This window comes from Rhododendron vialii, chromosome 2a (genome assembly GCF_030253575.1).
Source record: "Rhododendron vialii isolate Sample 1 chromosome 2a, ASM3025357v1".
Lineage (NCBI taxonomy): Eukaryota > Viridiplantae > Streptophyta > Magnoliopsida > Ericales > Ericaceae > Rhododendron > Rhododendron vialii.
The window spans coordinates 39,925,333-39,950,599 of record NC_080558.1 but is presented as its reverse complement, the minus strand read 5'-3'; the positions used below and the strand labels follow the sequence as shown (position 1 = coordinate 39,950,599).

The following is a 25,267-nucleotide window of genomic DNA, read 5'->3' as shown; positions in this document are numbered from 1 at the left end:
TTGACGTGCTTCATGTATTTGACGAAATCTACAAAATATTTGACGAAATCTACAAAATGAATGATTCATGTGATAGCATCGTTGAGTAACAAGAGAGGAGTCATTCCATCTAACAACTCCCTCCGCGATTTCACCAGTTCCTGGATCATCTCATCATGGGGAGAGTCCCAAGGCCTAAACCCTAACCATAAGATTAAACAAATGTGGGAGGAAATATAATTATGGTTTCTTGATTCCCATAGGATGAGTATTAACTATTTTCTATTCAATGACATCTTTTGGAGATGTTTCAGCGTTTTCTTTAATGGATTCTATGAGATTTGCACTGAGGGAACCCACACATCCCAGCAAATCCTCGAAGGGAATCATCTCAGCTAATCCCCAAAGAGATACTCTCTATAACACCTTCCTCCCCCAAAAGAGGAAACCATAGTTTGTTTATATCAATCAATCACACATGGCACACCTCAGCAAGATCACACAAGAGATCATGATTCCTTTCCTCCCATGTGAACAAACCCCTAGAGGTCACAGGATTTTCCAACCGCCATGTGAACAAGCGAAAACCAGTGTATCGGTCAAAGATCTGGACACAGAAAACCAGTGTATCAGTCAAAGATCTAGACACGGATGTATCCAGAACTGTACACATCATCTGGACACAGAAAACCAGTGTATCAGTCAAAGATTTAAAGATTTAGACTCGGATGTATGATGTATCTAAAACTGTCCGATGCATAGGAGCTCCACATCTACCATGTGGTCCAACATCGCGGTTCTGAACCCATCTGTATCAAGATATGTGCGCATCCATTTGTCTGTAACGTTGCTTGGGTATTTATTTACATTGATCAATTTTTATTGCACAAGGCTGAAACAAATTGCTTACAGCAGAACACAAATCTCATTGTAACAGAAATATAGCAAGCTTTTTATTCAAGATTCTCACATAAACAGAAGCCATTACAAAGATGAAACTCAAATCCAGTACATAACAAAGCAGTTGCAGAATACAGTTCATCAACTGGCGAAGAAGCCTGAAAAAACTAGGGCTTGGAAAAAACAAAAAACAACCCTTACCGAAAGGAAAGGGATTGTCACGGCCAAAGCCCAAGAACACGAGGCCAACAATTTGAACTGTCAAAAGCAACCTTAAACCAACAGACTTAACAAGGAATCTTAACCCACCCTCATATATGGAAAACAGAGACCTACCAATCACGCGAAGAGCACAAAGGGTTTCAACGACGCTGGAAGACTCTGAAAAACTGAAAGCGGACAGACTCAAAAAACATGTTGCAAGACAGAAAGCCAATAAAAAAGCTTAGCCTAAGCACTGAAAGGCTAATTGCCAACAACAACGGAAAACCATTGCTAGAACCAGAACCCAGAACTGAATAATCAGGGAAATATGACCATGAAGAATGCAGGGACCCATGTTTAGGGAACCAAAATTCTTCCAACAGCTTCCTAATGTAAGATAAGCTGCAAAAAAGGAGTAATAGGCCATATTACCTGAAAAAGAAACTGGGTAACTGGACTAAAACAAGACCACAACTTATGGACCGCAAAACTAAAAGTCCTGCTACGGAAGAAGTAAAACTAGATCGGAACTTCCCCAATATGTCGAGGAAGGGGCATTTAAATCAAATTTCTTCTTAGGAAAAGATATCACACTGCCATAGGCGCTCCATGAAAAAAGTCAACCATTCTGCTGCTTATTGCGTACCACTGCTGTTTTCTTCTTAGGAAAGGATATCACACCGCCATAGGCGCTCCACAAGAAAGTCAACCATTCTGCTGCTTATTGCGTTGCACTGCTGTATGTTCAACCCCAGAAGAGTCCGACCCAACTCCATCAGATAAGCCAAGCTCATATCAGATATGGAGGAGCAACCTGAGAGAGAAAGGATCTGCAAATTGAGCTGGAGTGCAGAAGCCAAAGCTGCAATGCCTGAATCGGTAATTTCACAGTTGGAAGCATCAAGCTCTCTTAAAAATAAGCAATTGTCTGCAATCGCTACTAAGCTGGCATCAGTGACTTTCTTGCAGCCGTCGAGATTCAGTTGTTCAAGAGTGACACCATGCAGCTTAGCAAGTACGGTAATGACCTTGTCTGTTAGATTCACACAATTGCCAAGATTAACCTTCAAAAGACCGGCCACAGAGTTCTCAATAAGTGGGAGAAGAGCCTCGTCTGTTATTCCATGAAGCCCATTGAGTTCCAAATGCTGTAAACGGGGGCACAATTTACCCAACATATTCATGCTAAAATTGCCAAATCCAGGGCAATTACGGACGGATAAGGACCGAAGAGAAGTGCAACATACCACTGAAGGAAATCCAAAGACCAAGTCCTTAAACCCCAAACATTTAGCCAGAGAAAGAGCCTTCAATTTTCTGCCACTACTAAAAATAACATGAGAAAGCCCATAGCCAGTAATTGTATGGCATTCCTCCAATTGAAGGCTCTCAAGTGATATTGCGGAATTGGAAAATGAAACCAAGCCAATGTCCGAAACCGAGCTACATTTGCGAAGGCACAAGTGCTTCAGATTTGGGCAACCTTTACCCACAGCCTCAAGGCTCAAGTCAGTAACTCCTTGGCAAGAAGTAACTGTAAAGGACCTCAACTTTTGCAAACCCTGACCTTTGCCCATGACCCAGAAACCCCTCTCCTTTACATTCTCAAGGCCAATAAGTACTAGCTCGGTAAGATCTTTTCCATAGTGCCCAATGACAGCAAGAGACACATCGCTGATGCTCAAACCCTGAAGCTTCAAATTCGTCAGCGAACAGCTGGTTGATGACAAGAGGCTAGAAATTCCTTGATCTCCAACAAGAGGGCAGTTTTTTATCGAAACAGAGGTCAAGTTTTGGCAGAAACTCCCAATTGCTTGCAAACTTTTATACCCAATGTTTGAACAAGATTCTATTGTCAACGACGCCAGATTGGGACATTTCTTCGCAATGGCTATTAAACCATCGTCAGAAATAGCAGGGCACTTGGAAAGGTCAAGTTTTTCCAATAACGGACATCCATTAGCAATCTCATATAAGCCTTCGTCTCCTACAGAAGACACGTCCCATAGAGAAAGTACCCTTAATGAAGGACAGCAACGTCCAATTGCCCGAAAACCAAGGGTTGTGACACCACGAGCAGAATGGCTTCCTCGGATAGAGAGCTTTCCTAATCCGCCGCGGTGACCAGTTCCCACAGCAATGGATGCAAGTCTGACATCTGTAGCTTTCTTCCCTTCAAGGCACCTAGAAAGATATCCATCACCCTCTCTCTCCTTATCTTTATTGTCATCACCACTCAAACCAACAACTTCACCCTTCTTATTACAAAGGAGGGGCTCCTCTGGTTCACTGGAAATCGGTTGAGTTACTTTTTTGGCGCATATTTCTTCATTCCGGATGCTAGTTAAAAGCATAAGCCAGCGCTTGGAAACACCAGCACATATGCTTCTATCTTCTCCTCCAGGTAGACGTCTGAAGACCTCAAAGAGACATTCATCAGGTAGGACTTCAATAGAGGCTGGCTGCTGCTGCTCAAAGATTTCTCCCCTGAATAGAAAAGGGCCGCCAATGCGAGACCTCTTGCGAGGAGGAAAATAGACATCCACATCATGACCAAGGGACAAAAAGAGACTTGATTCCTTTGGATTCGGGTATATAGATCCCCCAGGACAAAAAGTAGCATCTCCTGAAAACGAATATACGAGGAAAACAATTTAGCAAATGTCAAAAAATACTATACTTCCCACGTTACTAATCATAAGTTACGTTTTATTTGCAAGCATGCTAGATAGATGTGCACTATAGGCCATTTAACTGATAGGTAACCCAATTAAATAAATCTTTGCTTTCTTCCTTCAAATTGTGTTCCATAAATCCAAGATCCAAACACAGCCTAAAAACACAAACCTCTAAATTTGTTCCCATAAACAAAATCTCTCAATCTAGCTATATTATCACCCATATTAAAATTAGTTGGTGATAATATGGAAAACAATTAGCTTCAAAAAACACTGCATTTAGCTTCTCAGAGACAAATAGCACAGAAAAGCCCAAGTTAAACTGGTGCTTGATGTTGCACCAGGAGCCGTTGAACGGAAGCTAAACAACAAATGAGAATTTCAGAACTTGATAATAGAAGCATTCAAATATATCACGACACAAAACACCTTTGCAATCAGTTCCACGGATTCATAATTAAACCCCTAAACTATGACTCGTCAGTTCTGCTATCATTTTCACGCATATCCTGAGACCTCATCACCTTTGCAACCCACGTGGCAAAACAACACATGAAGAACTAAAGCTCCGTTTGGAAAGATGCGAATTTCAAATGAAGCGATTGAATGATAATTTTCAAGAGCTTTAGCTATAGGAGCCAGGAGGCTTGAAAAACTAGCTTCAAAGATGAATTTTTTTATAGAAAAAGATATAACAAGGTATTTCGGACTAGTCAATTAATTCAAGCAACGAATCTGAATTTAAGCTAAGTTGTTGAAAAATAAATCAAAACGCCAAGGGGTTGGCCTAGTGGTCAAGGCTTGGGACTTGCGGGGTTTGAAACCTCCTAGGTGCTATAAGGTCTCAAGTTCGAAACCTCGCCAGTCCTTACAGAGCTTTGCTCTGCTTCAATTGGGAAGCCCACAAGTAGGGGTGGGATTGTTCTCCCGGGATTAGTCGAGGTGTGCAAAAGCTAGACCGGACACCTAAGTTATCAAAAAAAAGAAATCCCACATACAAAAAAGACTGACATCACGTCGACCCAATGAAGAAAAAAGACATAATTCATGGTCAAAACTATGAATTGGAGAAAATAAAAACCAACAAAATCAAAGGCTTACCCAAATAATCGAAGATCTTTGACATGGGTATTGCTGGAAAACCCTAGGGAGGACAAATCCGCACCGTTGAAACCCCAAAAACCCTCGATTGAGAGCAAAAAAGTGAAGACCCACGAACAAGAAGAGGGTGCAAGCAGGGTAAAGAATTTCAAAGGGTGAATGCATCAGAGAAATAGAAGAAAAGAGAGCATCAGGAAAACCCTAATCTTGTTAGGGAAAAAAAGAGGAGATAGATAGAGAGAGAGAGAGAGAGAGAGAGAAGAAAAAGAAGGGTGTGGTGGTCGTAAATGCAATGAATCAGGTGTAGAGTATATTCGTGCGCCACCATTTTATTATGAGTGGTGGGGCCAATATTTTTCTTGATTGTGGAGTATTAAAGACATAGGGGGGTACACATGCAATGAACCAAATCCTAGAAGAAGATTTTTGGAGTTGAATATTTTCCTAATTCCTATAATCCTATTGCCCCTGCATAATAAATTAAGAGAGACACATGGGAAAATTTCAAGGAATGATGTGGCAATTGGGCTTCCCACATGGGAAGTTTAGGTGAGTGTGTGTGTGAATTTAAACACTCTGAGGCAACTTTTCCGATCAGCAATTATCTAGATGTGATTTTCTCGTGGATTTCTCGTTTTTCCGTCATGAAAATCAAGTGTCGAAGCGTGTCATGCAGTGGTTTTCGCGTGACACGTCGTGGTGCACACTCTTTTTTTGGTTGGTGAGGCTCATAGGCTTGTGACGTGGGGTTGGCTTTCCGCGTTGAAGAGCTAAGACGAGTGTGTGTTAGTATATAACGCACATGAAACAGATAGCCAGACATCAATTGCCTAGATGTGGTCTTCTAATGGGTCTCACGTCTCTATAGCCATAGTGTTGGTAACACTCGATAGAACTTTAACTTTAACGCCAACGTTGCTGTAGTGGGGTCTCTTATAGATAGCAGCCTATGTGATGCTCTAACAACTCATATGTAGAGTAGTTTATCTCCTAATCCATTCATGAACTATACCTAAGTTTCATGTGAAGTTTTGTTTTGGACGGTGAGCCTATACAAAGGAAAATAGAATGGACCTACACGAGGTTCATAAGTTACTATTTTGTCTATTTTTGGTTGAGTCGGTCAAAAAGGAAAAAGCGAAAAGGGAAAATTAAATTTTATACTTACAAAGAAACCTGTTTTTATTTGATTTTCTATTTTCTATAAAAATCTAACTTATTCAAATTCTAAGACACGATATAACGGCTAAAATCACTTTGGTACATGGGAACAGAGGGAGTTCGGTACAGAAGAATTCGCGTGCGTTGAATATCATATTTGGGCACTAGTTGACTGGGCGGCACCTCATGTGGAAAAATTCGCAGTATGGATACAATGTGACCATGATTTTTTCATATCTCAAGTGTTCAGATCAGCTTACGCACATGCTAACTAATCTTGTGGCTCAATTCCAAAATAGTACTAGTATTGGGATGCTATTGAAAGTGTCAAGAAAGCGAACCGAAATAGCGCTAGTGTTTAGTTTACTTTTTATCTTCACTAAACTGGAGTGCATACTTAAGGTTAATTGCCATATTTAGTATGCTTAATTACAATCAAACATGCAATAATTGGAGCATTCCAAAATCAACACTAAGCATAATTTTAGGCAGTTTTTATTTGGTAATTAGTTGGCCAATATTTCTTTCAACATCATTATCTGATATCAACACAAAATAAACAAATCTTCTAGGGGCAATGGCACTCAAGTTCGAAGCTTACTTGAAATTTCTCACTCCAATACATTAGTGAGGCAGATATGGGTTGTTGTCTTCAAACACTTTTTTTTATAACTCAGGTGTCCGAACTAGCTTATATGCATTTCGATTAATCTGAGTGGTGGTGGACTAATCTCACTATCCACCTACGGGTAGCCCACTTAAAGCCAGATCTTTGCTTCATATGGACTGACCCCAAAGAAATTAATAATTTTTTTTCAGTTAATTGAAAATTCTCAAAGAAATTAAAAGGGAAATGATATTGGCACTCCAAAAATTGATGCAGGCATTCCAAAATCAGTATAACTCCAAAGCTACTTTTCTTTGTTTTTTGGAGTGCCTGCATCAATTTTTAGAGTGCTAATATCATTTCCCAATTAATAATACCTAAGAGATTTCGAACCTAAAACCTTAGGAGAGATCAAACTCTCTAGTCCCAGGCCTTGACCACCACACCATGTCCTTGGGGTTTGTCTTCAAACGTTTCTAATACTATCAAAGAGGCCAAACCATGTTAATTACACCATATTCAAAGGCAAATTCTCTAAATGATCTCTATCTATACTAGTCTACAAGGCATAAAGTTTGAAAAAAAGCAAGATGACCGCAGTGTTATGCTTATTGTATGAGAGATAGTAAAAGATGAGATATGTGCATCTTAAGTATTAGGATTCTGTGAAACCCTAACACGGGCTTCTGATGCATGCAAAAAAAAAAAAAAAACAATTTAATCGGCAAAAGTTACAATTTATTAAAAAACTTGATAAAGGTACATCTCAAGTAATAACAATATATACATGCAAAAAAAAAAATCAAGTAAAAACAATATAAAATTAACACGTGAGAAAATCATATTTATGCAATTCACCCGGTGTGATGAGCTAAGTTTATGGTCGCTAAAGTTATTTCAGTGCAATGAAAAAGAATAATACAAGAGACATCAGTGTTGCTGGGAGAGCCCATATTGGGCAACATATAGTCCCACATCGGGAAATGATGGATTGAAATGTTTAACAAGTAAGGCCCACCGGCCATTATTAATTTGAAGTTAATTTTTCGAATTACATGATTAGACTAAAGATTAAACAGGTCAGATGGTACGTGTTGTTATAGTTGTCCTGTGCTAAAAGCTTATGTGGCGGCCGCTTTAGACCTTTAAATTTTTTGAACGGCCTCTTTAGACCTCTAATTTTTTTGAATTTTACGGGTCCCTCATACTCTTTTTACTTTCTATAATAATTCAACAAAAATGCCTCATTTTTAATTTTCGCTTCAACCCCTAAAAAATCAATAAAAAAACATAAAGCTTACCGTAATCGGTCTTTACACTCCATGATTCTCAATAGATATACAAATAAACGTGTTTTTTAAAATCCATCAATTTAATAGACATGTGCGCAAAACCACCATTCGTAGAACAAAGTCAACACTACTAATTAGTCCGTCGTTAGACCTGGACTTCTAGCTCAAGGGACATATACCAGCAATTAAGTATTACGGAGTATTATTTTTAATGACCGGATGTCTGGGCTAGCTTACGCGTACCTGAACTAATTCTGTGGCTCTGAAGGTAATGACCAAACATAATCCCTAATGGCCCCAAAGTTGGGAATTTTCAGCCTCCGTGAGAATCGATCATGTGATTTCATAGAAGAACACTTATTATTTTCTCACAACCATTTGATCAAATCCCTCGGGATTAGCAATAAAGTATTGTGGGGTTCTTGATTCAAGTTAGTTGAGCACCATCGACAGTACTACTTATGAAAATGGAGGAATAGAGCTTACCCGCTGGGCAGAGCCGATCCTGAATTTTCGGGGGCTTAAAGATAAAAAAATATGGTCTCTTTTGTTGGACTATAGTAATAAGGGATAAAAAAGTAGAAGGGGCTCTTGCAATTCAAAATTTTTTAAAAGCCTAAAACGGCCACAACATTTGCTTTAACTCAGGGTCGACCCGGACTGCGTGAGAAAAAGAGAAGTAATGGAAGGAAGAACACCGAACTATACTTTGTTATGATGTAATATACGTTCAACAATCAACCTGAAGTTTTTTTTTTTTTTTTTTTGATCCGCAACAATCAACCTGAAGTTGAAGTGTAATTAAATGCATGTTATTAATGGAAAGGAAACAATTTAAAGCGACTTTTATGTTAGGGTTGGAAGACAAAACAAAGAGAGAATGAAGGAACAAGGGAGTAAAGTAAAATAGAACCACATTATGCCGCTTAGCTAGGGCAGGCCCAAGGGTTTTTAATGCCCAAGGTTTAATAAAAAAAAGTGTGCCTTTAAAGAGTTAGTAATACTTAATAATTTTTACAGCAACAATCACAATATGAGAAAGCCGAATCAATATAAAGTTTTACTAATTATTACATATGAATACAAAATACAAAGTCTCCAAATAGGCAAATACATATTATCTCATAAACGCATGAGTATCACTTGAATACAACTCGTGTTGCATTTCTAGAAACAAAAGTATCAATTAAATTTGTATTGGGCTTAAAAAAAATCCTACTCAAACCCAAGTAATAAAAATATTGAAGTGCCCTTATTTGGGATTTTTGGAATGCCCAAGGCCCATGCCTCTTGGGCCTTGTGCTTGGGCCGGCACTATGCTTATCGGTACCCCTTCTTCATCACCTTAGAAGTAGACTAGACATCTATCGATTGACAGAAAGAAAGAAAAAAAAAAGTAGCAAAGGAGGTTGCTAGGGCTTGTTCACGTTGGTCTATTAGGGAGAAGGAGAGTAACGGGTTCTTAGGCTGTCAGAGTCCGTTGATGGAGGGGGAAAGAAAATGGCAGGGCAAAAAGGTTCAAAAAAATTTGGACCATTTCTCGATTTATGCGTGTCATCCTTGCACAGGGGCCATGCTAATCTTCTCTGTATGTATCCAATTTTATAGGATGTCCCCGAAGGGACAATACTCTCTTGTCTCGTTTTGTTAAATAAACGCTTCTCTCTCCCAGTAAATAGGGGATGTGGGACAAAAGTATGGTGATTAAATCAATTAAGCTACTCCTTTAGTCCGGATTTAATTGTCGTTTTTTGGAATTCGTGTCATTTTTCAATCGATTATATCTTCCAATTTATAATATTTTACATGATTTCAAAAACATTGTATTATAGAACTAATCAAAATCTATCAAACAAGATCCATATTCGATATGAAATTCATTACGGATTTAAAGATATAACAAATTTTTTAGCAGGTTAAAATAGAACTAGGGACAATTAAATCCGGACGGATGACGTATTTATCAATAAAATCACCCTAACTATGGGTCGGGGTCTCACATATTCCATACTCGAACAATTTGGACTGCACTCCGGATTACACTCATTAGTAGTATTATTTAGCCATTTAGGTTAGCCCATACTCAGGAGAAATTCATTTTTTGCCAAAGATTTAACAGAGGAAAATTGCTTTTCCCACCCCCCCTGACACCACACCCCTCCCGGTCCCACACCCTTTTTCCGCTTTTACCCTCCCTCAGCCCTTTTAATTACCTTCCTCCGCCATTTTAATTCCCTGAGCCCTGCTGCCTCTAAACGGCAACGTTTGGGTTAAAAAAAATATCCTCACCATCAATTTGCAATCCTATGGAGCAGAAACGTAATTATGAGAGCTCTAGAGACAAAATTTGATTATGTCTCTTTAGAATAATATGATCAAAATAAAAAGATCTTCACACCCGTTCAAACGCATTAAAAATTGAAGTATTTAATTTTTTAACCATATTTTTTAATATATAAACAGTCTAAAAAAAACTTAAGTGCTCAAATTTTCGCTCCGTTTGAATCGGTGCAAAAATCTTGTTATTCTGATTATATTGACAAGATCTTTGCACCGATTCAAACGGAGTGAAAATTTAAGCACTTAATTTTTTTAGACCGTTTATATATATTAAAAAATATGGTTAAAAAATTAAGTGCTTCAATTTTTAATGCGTTTGGACTGGTGTGAAGATTTTTTTATTCTGATCATATTATTTTAATTTATTTCTTTACTTAATTACTCGTATTTTTTTAAGGCCTTTCAACAAAACACCGTAAGACTTATTTTTTAGTATTAAAACTTTCTTAGGATGTCCATTGAAAGGCCTTGGAACCAAAAATTTATTACGACCATTTAAGATGAAATGATCAGAAAAATAACATCTTTGCACTGGTTCAAACGGATTGAAAATTGAAACACTTATTTTTGTAATTATATTTTTTAATCTATAAAGGACAAAAAAAGAAAAATAAAACAGTCGTATAAATATGATCAATTGAAACACTTTTTTTTCTTAATTACTTTACAAAGCTTAAAATTAGACTTGAACCTATTATTAAAGAAAAAAAATTCAAACTAAAAAGAAAGAAAATGAAATAAAATGAAAAAAAAAATCAAATTTTAAAGTAAAGGAAAAAAAGAAAGAAAGAAACGGTAAAGAAAGAAAGAAAAGGAAGAGAGAGAGAGAGAGGCGGGGGGTAATTCCGGAAAAAAGGATGTGGGGCCGGGGGGTGTGTGTGTCAGGGGAGGGGGGAATAGCAGCTCTCTTAACAGAGTCCACCAATGCTGTAGTCAGGATTTATACATCATTGGCACTAAGGGCACTAAACAAAAACTCAGGTGATGGCCAACCCCCGACAACATCCCACCGACTCATGACTTGATGGTTGTTGGCAATGCAACAGTGATTTGCATGTTGTTTGTTACATGAAAAACGAATGAAAGTTTTCAAATTTTAGAATTCTATTTTGTTCACCCATGCACTTAAACACTAGGTAAACATTACTTACTATCCATACTAGTTGAAAATTACTCATTTTTGAAAAAAAAATTTGCCGAATTTTTACATAGATGATCAGAAACATTGATTTTGTGGGGTTTATTTTTTTAACAATTCATGCAAGCCATTCTTATTTTCCTAACGTATTTGATCGAAAAACAAGTGTTTTGCTTTAAATTTTTCGTTTAAGTATAACTACCAATTTAAAATAAATAAAAAAAGTACAATGGGGACCATGCCTCCGGTGGCTGTTGAGTGGCTCCACCACTAAAGTCCGCCTTCACGTCAACTGAAATGGCTTTTGGAACATAGTAAAAAATGGTTGATGCTCAAAATAATTCACTTTTTAAAACTCATGCCAAATTTTTACATCAATCAAATACGATTTGACATGATTTCAAAACTTACCCGTTCGTTTAAGGATTTTAAATTTTGGATCTTAATTATTACTCTCATTTTTTTCTCTTCAATCATTACTCTATTTCTTTCTACACTCATTACCTACAAATCTAAATTCAAAATTCCAAAACAAACGAGACTAGTTGTCTCGAAAAAAACGAGGTTGCAATAATGCATCGGGCTTTCAAAAGCAACGTTGAACTATTCAGAAAAACATATTTACAGACCTTTTTGTGTATTCGTATTTATTAAGCCAAATCGTGTGCGTTCAAAGTGTATTGAACGGTCCAGATTGTAAAAAAAACTACTCACGGAAAGAATTAAACTATTCCAACGAATAGTTTTTTTAAAATCCGGACCATCCAATGCCGAAATGGACGGCTATGGTTGCGCAACTCCGTGAACAGAGCCTCCGTGAAAAAGCTTATCTCTAAACTATAAGAGCAAATTGGAGAAAGAAGGGATCTATTTCCCATCTATGCACAACTCAGGTTCATCCATACCAACCTAACCATCACCTTGGGTTTGCCAACTGCCAAGCATACAAGATCGATGGGACGCCCGTATACTTGTACGTTTGAATCATATCAACATTATACAGAGAAGACAAAACATTCTCAGGATTATGTGGCTATTGATGTCAGGCCATTCTGATTTTTTCCCCATGTGATACACTTGCCGAATGCTATCAATTAACGGTTCAAATCACATTGGTGGGCTAATCTAGTGACCGTGTTGCGTTACGGATGACACCCACATCCGTGTTTGGGCAGCTCTGATGATTGAAGGGGATTGGAAACAGAATGCAAATCTAATTATCAGTTACAAACCTCTTAATAAATCTGGAAGAATGAAGAGTGAACTACTTTTATCCTGATGGATCCAAATGGATGGCCCCCACCTTAATTCCTAGTAAGCGATTAGGTCCCTGAGAGGATCAAACATCAAAACTTTCATTATCTCTTATCCGAAGGTAAGCTAGAAAAATATGAAATGTGGTTTCTTCCTATACAATACTGCAAACTGTAACTCCAAATAAAATGGGGAGTGAGGTAACACAGTTTCCAGTTCAAAAAGGTAACAGTACAGTTTCGATTCCAGAACTTCCTTGAAAAAACTAGAGAAAATGTCAAAAGGAGCAAGGTATCATGAAGTTGTGAACAATGACACGACGAATGATATCGATGGTTTATGGAAGTAGCGGGGTCTGTTTTTGGGTACCGAACACTAATGAAGTTACAACGAAACACCAAAAACCAAAAACATCAACCTTGAAGCTCAATCATACAATCCCTCTTGTTCCCAGACATCAACAAGGAAGTCTACCATTTCCTGTCATTTGAATTCAAATCCAGTCACAAACAACAATACAGCTACTAGCTTGCACAAAACTAAATAACAGAAACTGTACACAAGAGTCACCGAGTACTACAAATTGAGCTTACCGGGAGAGGGATGGGCTGGCGAAAAGCTTTATTGGTCCCCAGTAAACTCTCGTAAGTTGCATTTGAACTGCAAACGATTACAGAACAATCACATGAATATAGATACCAAGTGCTGGTGACATCAACAGCCTTCTCAACTAAGAACAAATCGCATTGCAATAGACTTTGGGCTCTCACATATGGCCTTATGCACTCTTGAGAAACAAGAAAATAAGCTTAAGCCTACGTTTGTATCCTGAATTTATCGGGGATTGGTGGAGAGAACAGAAAGGCAAAAGCAAATACAAGAAGATAACAAAGTAAACAATGTAAATTTGTTTCTCAATCTCCCTAAACTTCACTTTCCTTGGTAAATTCTTCGACAAGTTCGTATTACACAATGCAATCACAACCATATGGAACCATATAGATGATAAGTTTGTACTCTCTCTGGATGACGAGAAATCACTTAGGGAAACGACGGGTCTATGTATGCCCTAATGCATAGGGAGACCTGGCAAAACCAAACCACATGAGAACCATGATTATCTTGTGCAGTGGCCCAAGAGATTAAGAGGGGTTAGGGCAGGACCTACACATCTTTGAGTAAGGTTCTTTACCAACAAATCTACGCCTTGGGGTTGACAAGAATAAATTAAGCCTAACTGCCTAAGATAAAGAAGTAAAAAACCTTAATTTGGGTTCCCGGACTTGTGTGCTGGTCAGAGGCTTCTTATTTCCAGTCCATTGCTGCCTTGTTTGATTCCAAAGAAGAAGACCTACACGAAAATAAGTTTAGAAAAGATAACGAACGAAAGAAAACCTACAGGTACATAAGAGAACGAACTAAGTTTAGTTAAACATTACAAAAGTAAGTGAACCCCAAAAAGTTCTGTTGAGACCTAGTGGAGATGCACGGCGTAAGAAACTCAGCAAGTCGGTAACATAACCCCAAAGCAGATCCATGTTATCACCAGTGAAGCAGCAGGGGAACTAACCTAATCTTGTTGCCTGAGCCAAGACCTCTTATTTGATCATTTCACAAAATAATAGAAAATTATGAAAATCATTTGACTAACCTAGACATCCACAATTCTCCATAGGACATCTATGTTTTTACTTCTTTTTTTTATTTTTTTTATTTTTTAACCAAATACTGAACAGCTAAGGTAGTTTGATTACGTAAACGTTCACCAGTAGATTAGAGTACAAAAGGCGAACAGATATTTATCAATAGAAATGTTAAGGGAAGGGGAACATGAATTGACATGGGAATATGGGATGCTTTGTTAAAAAAGGATACGATCTGATCATAAAGCCCTTGATAGAGGGGAATACCACGATTAAATGGAAAACAAGGTTTAACTTGGTTTAACAGAAGGCATAACAACAGAAGGGATAACAACTGACATGGACTATGAAACCACTCAATGCGCATTAAATTGGAGGGACATGGATACCAGGGGATTCTCAAAACTTGGAGTGTCCAAAGTCTAGTTACAAAAAGAGATTGTTCCAGCCATATCTAGAGTTTCTAGAGAATCACCAAAAAACAAACTTAAGCTTGATAATCAACTAGTTCCTGGTTTTGGGGACTAGAAGATATCTTGAAGACTGAGTTGAGGTGACTCATCAAAAACAATGTCGAAGCACCTCTATAGTGATAAAGGGCAAAAAAAGCAACCATTATGGCAAGTAGTAAATAACAGGAAAAGTTGATTAGTTTGAACTTGCCGTGATTTACAAATTCAGTAGGGTTACTAGTGCTTCCAACATTGCTGTAGGGATCTAGGGGGAGATTAGATGTGCTCATTGATGAGACACTTCTTTGGGACTGAACCGCACTATTGTCCATCTCACAAGTGCTGGTGCTCCAAAAATCCTCTGAAATGCTTGGTTTCTTGACTGCTTGGCCTCGAATTCTCAGTCCCTTAGATGGCTCATCCACAGCAATTATCAGTGGGGGCTTAGTACAACATCCAAGACAACCTCTGCTCTGTTGCAAATCAGGTTTACAACCATACAAAAGATTAGTAACCACACAACATAAATGCATCACCAAAAACAAAAAAATCTAGAATCTTTGAAAGCTGTAAAACTATGGTCTCTCTCTCTCTCTCTCTAAAAAACCGAAAGTCAACTAAACAAAAAGGAATAAAAGAAAACTATGCATTCACATACTTGACCAACTAGTGTGGTGTTTCAAAAGACAATTAGCATCTAATGCATCTAACTGCAAACTGGGCTATGTTATTTTTCTTATTCACATCATCAATCACGAAAGGTCATGTCCCAAGGAACCAGCAGCAAGTCATGGAAAGAAATCTAAACCGAGACAAAACAATTGAAATTCCCCCAATGACGCTCTCTAAATGGATCAATAACGTGTTCAGTAGAAATTCATAATCCACTCACAAATGGAGATATATAAATCATAATACCCCGATTTCCATAGCAATGCAGAATGATGAAGCAATATGACTCATGCGAGTCACAGAATGACCAGCATAAAGTACTGACAAACATGAAGATCAATGTTCATTAATGAAACCCAAAATGTATAACATGTAACGAAACTTGAATATCAGTGTAATAAAAAGAAGCAAAGCGAAGAGCATCTCCAACCATGCTCCAAATCTCCATATTGGGGGGAGATTTTGTAATTTACTCCCTCTTTTTGTACCCATCGTCCTTTTTAGAGATTTGGTTTCAAAAATGGACCCAAAAGTAAATTTGGAGACCAAATCTCATGATCAAATCTATGTTAATTTTGGTATATACGATTTATCCAGGTGATAGATTGAAAAGTTGAAAGATAAATGTGGGGCTCTTTTTGGTGTAAATATATATGATTTATGGTTTTTCTTTTCTTCCTAGGTTTTGTGCTTGGTGGGACCAGAAATTTACTAGGGTTCTGTTGGATTGCCTGTTAGTCAGGGGAATTGTCAGATAGGAACAATTTTTTCAACAATCTAAGGAAGAGGCAGTGTGATGCAAAATATGTTCTCCCACACCATGACAATTTATTTGCGTCATTGGAAACAAAATCTGTTATTTGAAGAGAGCTAAAGAGGCTATCATCTATCACACTACCTCTTCCTTCGATTGTTGAAAAATCTGTTCCTATCTGACAATACCCTTGATGAAGGGGCAATCCAACAGAACCCTAGTAAATTTCTGATCCCACCAAGCACAAAACCTAGGAAGAAAAGAAAAACCATAAATCATACATATTCACACCGAAAAGAGCCCTGCATTTATCTTTCGACTTTTCAATCATCACCTGGATAGCCTAGCAATAAGCTCCACAAAAACTTAAACATGAATAGTATGGCGCTGCTGTCCCAAGGCATACATCGACTTGAATTGACAAACAACATATATGGTATGTAGCTAGTGTCGTAGAATTTGGGGATGAGGAAAGCAACTATACGACAATAGCAAATGCAAGATAATAAAACCCACTAAATAAATTTCTGCTAACTCACTCTTTGTCTCACTTAAACTACAAGCAAACAGAAGTGCAAACTAAGAAAAAGGAAACCTATGCCTCGCAAATCGGAAATGGTTTCCAATTCTTGGTTTTAACTACAGAAAGCAAACACACACTAACATATACATAATTACAAGCTAATTGCCCCTGAGGCCTATCCTTGTTTTTTGTCAAGGGAAAAAAACCCTAAAACAGTAATAATAATTTGCCTCATGCTGTACCCTTTTGAGTTTTGACCTTTCCTAACATTTCCTCTGTTATTCCCTAACATTTTCTCACCAGCCAAACAGAACTTCCAACTTGAGTGAGTATAACTAGGGCTGCAAATGAAACGGGCTGCTCGCAGGCTCCGCTTGACTCAACTCGTTCAGTAATTGAGCAGAGCTCGAGTTTCAGGCTCGGGTAGTAAACGAACCAAGCTCAACACTTTAAAGCTCAGCTAATTGTATAGGCTCGGCTCTTTTATAGAGGCCCGTTTAGTAAATGAACGGGGCTTGGCTCGAGCTTGAGTTTTTGGCTTAAACAAGCCGAGCAGCTCAAACACTGTAAAGCTTGGCGCGGCTCCGCTCGCTTGCACCCTTAAGTAGAACTAATGTATGCATACAAACTAACACAAACATATATGCACATATATGAAATGGACGGAAAGACTGACCCCATGCATGCGAAGATACGGCAGATCCAAGACGGAACTGAACGGCAGAGTTGCATTTAATCAGGGAAACAACTTCTTCGATAACCTGCAAATTGAGAATTCAAAAGCCGGGATCAAATTTTTTCTTTTTAACTTCGATCAAGTACAACTCCGTTTGGTTGCTGAGAGGGAAAAAAAAGGTAACTTGCTAGTTGCTAGTCAGTGTTCTAGGCAACCAAACATGAATACAGAGAGAGAGAGAGAGAGACGGATACCTGTCGAAAAATAACATGTTGGGTTGGTTGAAATTCTCGATCAACAAGACTCTCTGGAAAGGACGTTACGGGTAACCTAATCTAATCAATTAAGTACGTGGTTTCACAGTGTTGCTGTTCTTTCTTTCTCACAAAGTTCTACCCCAGTGGGATTATCGGGAAAAAAGGAGGAGAGAGAGGGAGAGGGAGAGGGAGAGAGAGAGAGAGAGAGCGCATGTGCCCATGTGCTGCTACACGGTTCCACCCATAATTTAAAATAGAGGGAAAAAGCATGACCAATAGTTATGTTTCTTTGTTGATAGCATAGCCAATTATTGGAAAATATAGAAGCAGTGTTTGAGGCCAATTTTTAGTGTAGATTTTGAAATATCAATCAATTTGCAAAAATCAACAAGGAAAATAGAACAATGTTTTGTGATTCTCGTAAAAAGATGAAACAAAAAATTGCTGAATATCAAATGCGTAAATAATCAACAAATAGTGTAGCTTATAAAGAACACACCGAGTTATGAGCATAAAAAATTTAAAACACTGTACAGATTAGGGTACATGACACGATGATATGTGGGTATGTATATGAACAGTAGTATTTAAAACGAAAGGTAGGTAATAGGTAATATCATCCTTTTGTTTCTAAGTGATTAGAAGAACGCAAAAAATATCTATGGTGTTGATTTTCTAACGGCACATTAAGTTTTGAATGAATTCCCCCATTTGGCAGCCAAAAATTCAAGTTTTCAAATCCAAGGGAGAATGCTATCATACATCCCGTTTTATTTGCTCATGTTTTCAATTTGAGCCTTCCAAAATATTATTACTATACTTCTATAAATAACCACCAAAACAGGACAAAACTTCCAATTTTACCCTCTAAATTTGGAATTAAAGTAAATATTCAAGTTTAATTGTAGGCTAATTGTGAAAATCTGAACTTTTGACTTTTTGCAAATTTGGATTCCCTGTGACAAGAAAACAAATTGGGATGGAAGGAGTAAAATGGTGTAAAACAAGGGCTCTATCAACATCACCTACCCATTTACTACATATGAAATACTGACTCATTGCCAATTCATTATCCAAAGTACAAACAAACCAAAAGTAACAGTAAAGAGAGAGAGAGAGAGAGAAGAAGAAGAAGAAAAAGAAACCGTATGTGATTAATATAAAAACATCAGCTACTGTACAGATAATACAAATTGTCAAGCTTTCCTTCGAGTCTGCTGAACCAGTTCCCGAAATTATGGCTGCTGGTGAGGCTCTTAGAAGAGACTATCCAAATTGCTGAGCTTCCTTTGGTCTGTTGGAACCAATTTTGGGGATTATGGCTGCAGGTGATGCTCTTAAATTGCCGCATCAGCTAGCTCATCAACAATACCAATAATTTGATCTTCCCTTCCTTCAGCTAATCTTCCAAGAAAATGACACATAAGGATCATATATCCATCCATAGACATGTGAGTGGCACGTGACATATATACACAGCTCACAGACATATACACCTATATGACATAAACAAAGAGATGAGAGATATATTAATCAACAGACACAGACTGAAATTTTCAATCAAAACCATGAGGAGGACCAAAATTGAACGTGTCCACAACGAAACATTATTCAACCGAGGAACTAGAATTCACAAACAAAAGGTAGCACTCTGAAAATTCTCAGCAAAATCTAGTATCGACTTCAAATGATAGAATACAAGATAAGTTCAAGTACCTCAGAACAACTTATTGCTAGTTAGTAGTGAGGAGGAGTTGAAGTGTACAAAAGTACCTGGAAATTCTTCAAATCCTCTGGCAACACCATAAAGTTTCCATGCACCCAAATCCTATTAGGCAACTGCTGCACCAAAGCATATCACACCAATATGCCATGGATTAATCAGATAACCGCAAAGTCACATAAAAAAAAAACCAAATAAAGAATCCCAAACTCAACAAGATATAATTTGAACACGCGTATGTACCAACTGCACGCATTTTCATCAAAAATTGTAGCAGCAACAATTCTTGGATGTGTGTACTACAAAAAATCTACACAATATTGAGCATGGAGAATATGAATGTGATGTTATATACAAGTGTTCTAGAGAAAAAGAGAGACGAAAAACCTGAGTCACAAATACCAGAGAGAGGCGGAGAAAAAGACCTGTGTACTGTTGGGACATGGGAGTTCTATTTCAGAAACTAAGCGGACTATATACAACCTGGTGAAACATAAGGAGATTAAAAGTTTTGGGCTGCAAGTGGCAGACAAATTGTGCAATCATGCGACATGGAGAAATTGTAGAGCAGTTATGTTCTTTTGAAGGTGGAGACTAGTCATGTTTACTCAACCCTTTGCCTGTTTAGTTGTTTGCACTTGAGATTACGAGTTAAATGTTACTAAGTTATGCAATTGTGGAAATAATAATATGAAAATCATATAGTCAAGAAGTTTTGCAAATTGAAAATATCTAACTGCAAATAATTACCCTTTAAGATCGGAAAAATTCTCAATAAGTATCACTTTTCCTTCAATGGTTAGGTAATTAAATTTTCATGTACTTTTTTTTTTATATATATTTCTTCAGTCAGCACACTACACCAGTTAGGGACACTCCGAAAACACGTTAAAGACATGTTAGGAGGTCAAAATGTTATTTTTGAAAGAAGGCCCAAAGTCCAAATTCCTTATATGTTAGTTGTGAATACTCAAATATGGACCTCTGATTTGTATCTTCATAACTTTAATTTTATCTGTGCTTTTCAATCTTCATGTGATAAAAATAATGATTGGCCTTTCATGGTGAATTCAAAAGGTTGTACACCTCCAATATAAATATACTTCATCATGCCCAACGTGACTGTGCCTTAATTTTTTTAAATTCAATCTTCATGTGATAAAAATAATGTTTGGACTTTCATGGTGAATTCAAAAGGTTGTACACCTCCAATATAAATATACTTCATTCTGCCCAACGTGACTGTGCCTTAATTTTTTTAAAAATGGCATGTCTGTGCGGTGTCGTGTTCATGCTCATATCGGTGACCTGTATTCGTAATTCTTATCTTAGCTTTAAGTAAGCCACATTTTTCTGTTAGAGACATAAAAAAGTAAAAGTGGTAAGCCTGTTGGATCATAGGAAATATGTGATGTTAGAGGTTTGTCATTTTGAGAGAATCAACTAAAAATTGGTGAATCCTAAGGTTTCAAGTGATGGTGGCTGTTGTCAGAAGGCATTAAACATGTTAACACAACAACCCTTACGGACAATACAGAATAATGACAGCCAATCACACAATTTTAATAGCTGTAACAATCGGTGGCAACCACCCTACTGATATCAGTGTTATCTAATAGCCCAAACGGCATTATGTAATAGTCGCGGCCCATTTTTCAAACCATAAACTATCCCTTGTAAGTAGGTTGTGAAAGATGAACAAACTTTGTCACCATTGTCTTAAAGGAGAATCCACAATACACTTCCCTAAACTTATTGATTCAGTCTCACGTTGGAATGGGGCCACCACAAGTTCACAACCTTTCGAAACAATGATTCTTCTATTAATTAAAACCTTCACCCAGAAGAATATCAGGGCAAGTTACATTATCACATATTCATAACTTCATTGCTAGAGCTTTGAATTCTGTCTCTAACATTCTATGGTCAATATTTTCAGGATTGGATCGCGGTCATAGAGAAACTACTAGCTTTGACTAGAGAGATTGTCCTCCCACGATCTATTCTCTGTAATTTATACCTACTTGAATTTTCTTTGAAAAGAAAGAGCAGTGGTGAATTCTGAAGATGCAAGAACCATTCAAAATTTGGTTCTTACAGGGGTTTTCAATTGTGTAACTATAACAGTAGGTTTCGAAGGTCAAAATTACACAAGGGATGACCACAACCTTAGTCTTTTCTACGAATGTCAAATGTCGATACTTATAAGTTTTATGGTGCTACTATTACTTGTGGAAAGTGGTTTTGATAAGTAGTCATTGATGAAATCTTCAAAATCCCTAGCGGGTCTTTTAGGCATTACACCTTAGGTTTAGATTGATGCGCAATACCAAAGGGGCTCTAAAAGCTTTGAAATTTGAATAACTCTCAAATGATCCCTTAGTTAGAAAGCATGGGAATCATGAAGTACAGTCTTCTACGAGATCTTAATTTTATTTCGCCGAATTCCATTGATGGCTGCGATGAATCCAGTGGTGATCCTCATGGAGGAGATGTCAGTAGGGGGAAGCCCATCAAAGATGGAATTCAGGCAGGAGTGGGGAAAGGCATAAATGACTTCATGCCATGACAATCTTTATGAAAGGGAGCACCTTTTCCACAAAGAGCTTCCCTAACATTTGGATGATGGTGCCAGTCTCCCAAGAGGGCACAAAACTTGAACCAAGCTACAACATCGAGCTACCACTGTACATGCCCATAACCAGCAAATCCTGAAATTAAATAGCCTATGTGGTTCATACAATGATAGGCAAATAAAATTTATTTCCCAATGGCTAAAGTGGGCTCTATCTTGAGATTCAACCAAGCTACAACATGATAATTGATTTCCATGTTTCCAAAGTGCTCTCTATCTTGAGATTCAATCATCTATATAGTTGCTCTCGGCTTGCTCTTCCTTGAGCATATTATTTACTACATGCACTATGTATATTAATCTTAAAAAAGAGTGGTAATTCACTCTCATCAAACCATTCAAACCGTGACAACTTCAGAAAGAGTCAATGCAAAAAAATAAAAGAAGAGGTTACACTATACTTCCACTTCTCCAACAGAGGGCTGAATATAATGAAGCATTACTTACCGACATGCATATAAACAAAAAAATGTGGAGTGCTAAACTGAAAATTTGATATGTACACATTTTATGTTGAATGGATACAAAATGCAAATATATGCAAGGATGCAAGGGTCCATCCTACACTTTCCGATTATGTAAGCAGGGAGATATGTAACTGACACATTTCATGCTATAGTTTTATTTGAGGACTAATGCAATGTTCAATGGAGATGAAGGTATCCATTGTGACTTTTATAGCATTAGGTGCAGAATTCCTTATCCAACGTAGACCATATTAATCGCATATAAGCTATCGCAACCATAAATAACTTTATAGGATCAACTTTAAGATTCCAAGAAATTTTCTTTGATTTGGAATAGAATACATCAATTGTGAAAAGGTAAACAAACATAGTGATTGTACCTCGGTGAACATGACAAGTAAAGAAAATGTCATTGACCTGTACGGTTGTATGGAGTCATGAGGACCACTTGAAGTCATTAATAGCAGAGTTACTAGTTATGCTTTAGTGACAGGTTGAGCTAGTGCGCCAAGAGAACCCATGTTCTCATCCAGCACTTCTAGTTTCGGGTTGTCGGATGTCATCTCTTTCCCTATCAAATTTCCAAAAAGCGACCCTCCTTTCATTGCCTTTTTCACTTAGATCCACTTGATTTCCATCTCAATCTATAATTTGCAAGTTTGCAACTGGTTTACCTGAACCCGACATCCAATTCTGAAGCATCTCTTCTAGCTTTGGTTCTGGCAAAAACCGTTTTTCCTTCATCTCTTGGTAATACTTATGTGCTTCCTCCAACTTTCCATTCAAAAAGAGACCATGTATCAACACAACATATAAGCTTCGGTTTGGACCACCATTCTTGCTCATCTCACCCCACAACTTGAAGACATTGTCGAGTTGGTGCCACCGACAGAACTTCCTAATCAACATGGTGTAAGTATCATTATTTGGACAACAGTCCACTTTATTCATCTTTTTCAATAGCTCAAACACTTCATCCCCCGATCTTAGAATCTGAAAGAAGGCATGATAAGTCTGAACTGTATGGGACATGCCACGCTGCAACATCTCATGGAAAACCTCTTGGACTTCATCTAATTGGCAAGCCCTACAAAGAGGCTTGATCAATTAGTTATAAGTAACAGCATTAGGACCAATACCCTCATCTTCCATTGTTTTGAACAGATTTCGCGCATCCTTCACAAGCTTGCCTTTAGCAAAAGCGTGATCAATTAGTTATAAGTAACAGCATTAGGACCAATACCCTCATCTTCCATTGTTTTGAACAGATTTCGCGCATCCTTCACAAGCTTGCCCTTAGCAAAAGCGTGAATGACCGCATTGTAAACTTTCCTATCCGGAAAAACACCGAATTCCTTCATCTGATTAAAAAGCTTGAGAACCTCATTTAGCTTACTAAATTTCGAACTACAAGAAATCATACTCGAGTACGATATAACATCGCGTGACACCCCTCTCTCACTCATCTCCCTCCAGATTCTCTTTGGCTCGCATGGATTACAAACAATGTTACACCACCCATTCAAAATGATGTTAAAGCTCTTAGTATTAAGCGGGAAAACACTCTCATTGCAGAAAAGCAAATGCTCAACATCTCTCACATTCTTGTACCTACACAGAGCAAATAGAAAATCCTGGAATTCCTCCATATCCACTTTGAATTTGAACAGCTTATGCACGTAGAAAGTGTTTATAGCCTTACCCACCTCATGCATCGCGCAATACCGCCTAATCAAGATCGACAGCGTCTCAGGAGTCACTCGAGATTTCCCCTTCCCATTCTCCCCTCTCATTGCACAAGAGCACACTATTTTTGAGCACAAAAAATCTCGGGCTGTGTTTGGCTACTTGTTTTTTGGCTTTTCGTTTTCCCTTTTTCAAGTTTTGAGTGTTTTGCATCCATCCTTCAAAACAAGTTTTCAGAGAATGAGTACATTATATTAAAGTTTCTAGGCCTGGGGAGTAAATTTTTTTCCGAACAGCTGCTGTAGGGAGTACAGTAAGGTTGCATTCTTGTGAGCTTTTTTGTCTAGTATAATTTTTTCCCCATTTCTTTTTTTCATAACTTTTTGTTTAGCTTTTTGTTGTAATTTTAAGATTAATTATTCGTGTCAAAGAGAAGAATCGGAAATATATAAAAATATGAACCGATATTAAAAAAAATTCATACAAGACGACACTTTAGAGTTTAGGCAAAAAAAAAAAAAAAAAACAACTATTTGATACTTTATTCATTGTAAGTGAATTTTTTTTTGCTTTTGGTCATGACTTTTTACTTTTTAGACTCTTCTTGTCATAACAGATGATTAATCCAAAAAATATAAGGCAAATCTAACAAAAATTTAGAAAAGACGAACAAAAACACAAAACGAAATTAAAAAAAGTTCACAGGAATGCAAGTTCACTCTTTCCTTGAGGGTGTTTGGCAGCCCGAGATCCTCTATGCTGAAAAATGGTGTGCTTCTGTACCAAGTGCATTTGAGCCAGTTATATCGTGTTAGTTTTTTCTTTATGTTTTAAAATTTTTGTGTGATCTAATGGTTGAAAATGCACTCGGCATAGGGACACACCATTTTTCAACACGGAGAATCTCGGGCCGTGTTTGACTACCTGTTTTTTGGCTTCTCATTTTCTCCTTTTCGAGATTTGAGAGTTTTGAGGGAATGAGTACATTATTAAGGTTTCTAGGCCTAGGGAGAACACTTTTTTTACATTAAGGTAAGGTTGCATTCTTGTGAATTTTTTTGTCCATAACTTTGTTTGATATTTTTTTTGTAACTTTTTGTTTAATTTTTTGTTTTAATTTTTTTA

The 25,267-nt window shown here is 37.6% G+C and overlaps 2 protein-coding genes, 1 non-coding gene and 1 pseudogene across 9 annotated transcripts in view; all 4 read right to left on the bottom strand.

Moving 5' to 3' along the window:
* Window positions 1-907: 907 nt before the first annotated feature.
* Window positions 908-5,167, bottom strand: LOC131313349 (EIN3-binding F-box protein 1-like). The gene is made up of 2 exons (XM_058341618.1): window positions 4,863-5,167; window positions 908-3,709 (listed from the first exon to the last, which is right to left on the bottom strand). Exons 1-2 carry the CDS (start codon window positions 4,885-4,887, stop codon window positions 1,746-1,748), a joined length of 1,989 nt encoding a protein of 662 aa, XP_058197601.1. The 5' UTR covers window positions 4,888-5,167; the 3' UTR covers window positions 908-1,745.
* A 4,277-nt stretch (window positions 5,168-9,444) lies between these two features.
* Window positions 9,445-9,547, bottom strand: LOC131318254 (U6 spliceosomal RNA). The gene has a single exon (XR_009197583.1). It is a non-coding gene; the product is annotated as a U6 spliceosomal RNA (small nuclear RNA).
* A 2,711-nt stretch (window positions 9,548-12,258) lies between these two features.
* Window positions 12,259-25,267, bottom strand: part of LOC131316461 (uncharacterized) — a 74,764-nt gene continuing 61,755 nt past the window's right edge. Inside the window, exons 1-7 of one of the 7 annotated variants that reach the window (XM_058345836.1) lie at window positions 17,629-17,849; window positions 17,375-17,459; window positions 14,961-15,217; window positions 13,918-14,005; window positions 13,248-13,314; window positions 13,073-13,134; window positions 12,259-12,730 (exon numbers count right to left, since the gene is read on the bottom strand). In XM_058345836.1, coding sequence (XP_058201819.1) covers window positions 13,081-13,134; window positions 13,248-13,314; window positions 13,918-14,005; window positions 14,961-15,217; window positions 17,375-17,430 — 522 coding nt within the window. In that variant the 5' untranslated portion in view covers window positions 17,431-17,459; window positions 17,629-17,849 and the 3' untranslated portion in view covers window positions 12,259-12,730; window positions 13,073-13,080. The other 6 variants (XM_058345837.1, XM_058345833.1, XM_058345840.1 and 3 more) reach the window with 6 other exon arrangements.
* Window positions 22,889-24,249, bottom strand: LOC131317526 (pentatricopeptide repeat-containing protein At5g15010, mitochondrial-like; annotated as a pseudogene).

What these genes read in the sequence shown, in the direction of transcription:
- LOC131313349 (XM_058341618.1), bottom strand. Translation starts at nt 4,887, where the DNA reads ATGTCAAAGATCTTCGATTATTTGG. An exon ending in AAAGATCTTCGATTATTTGG is followed by an intron (nt 3,710 to 4,862) that starts GTAAGCCTTTGA and finishes ATTCGTTTTCAG; the next exon opens with GAGATGCTACTTTTTGTCCT.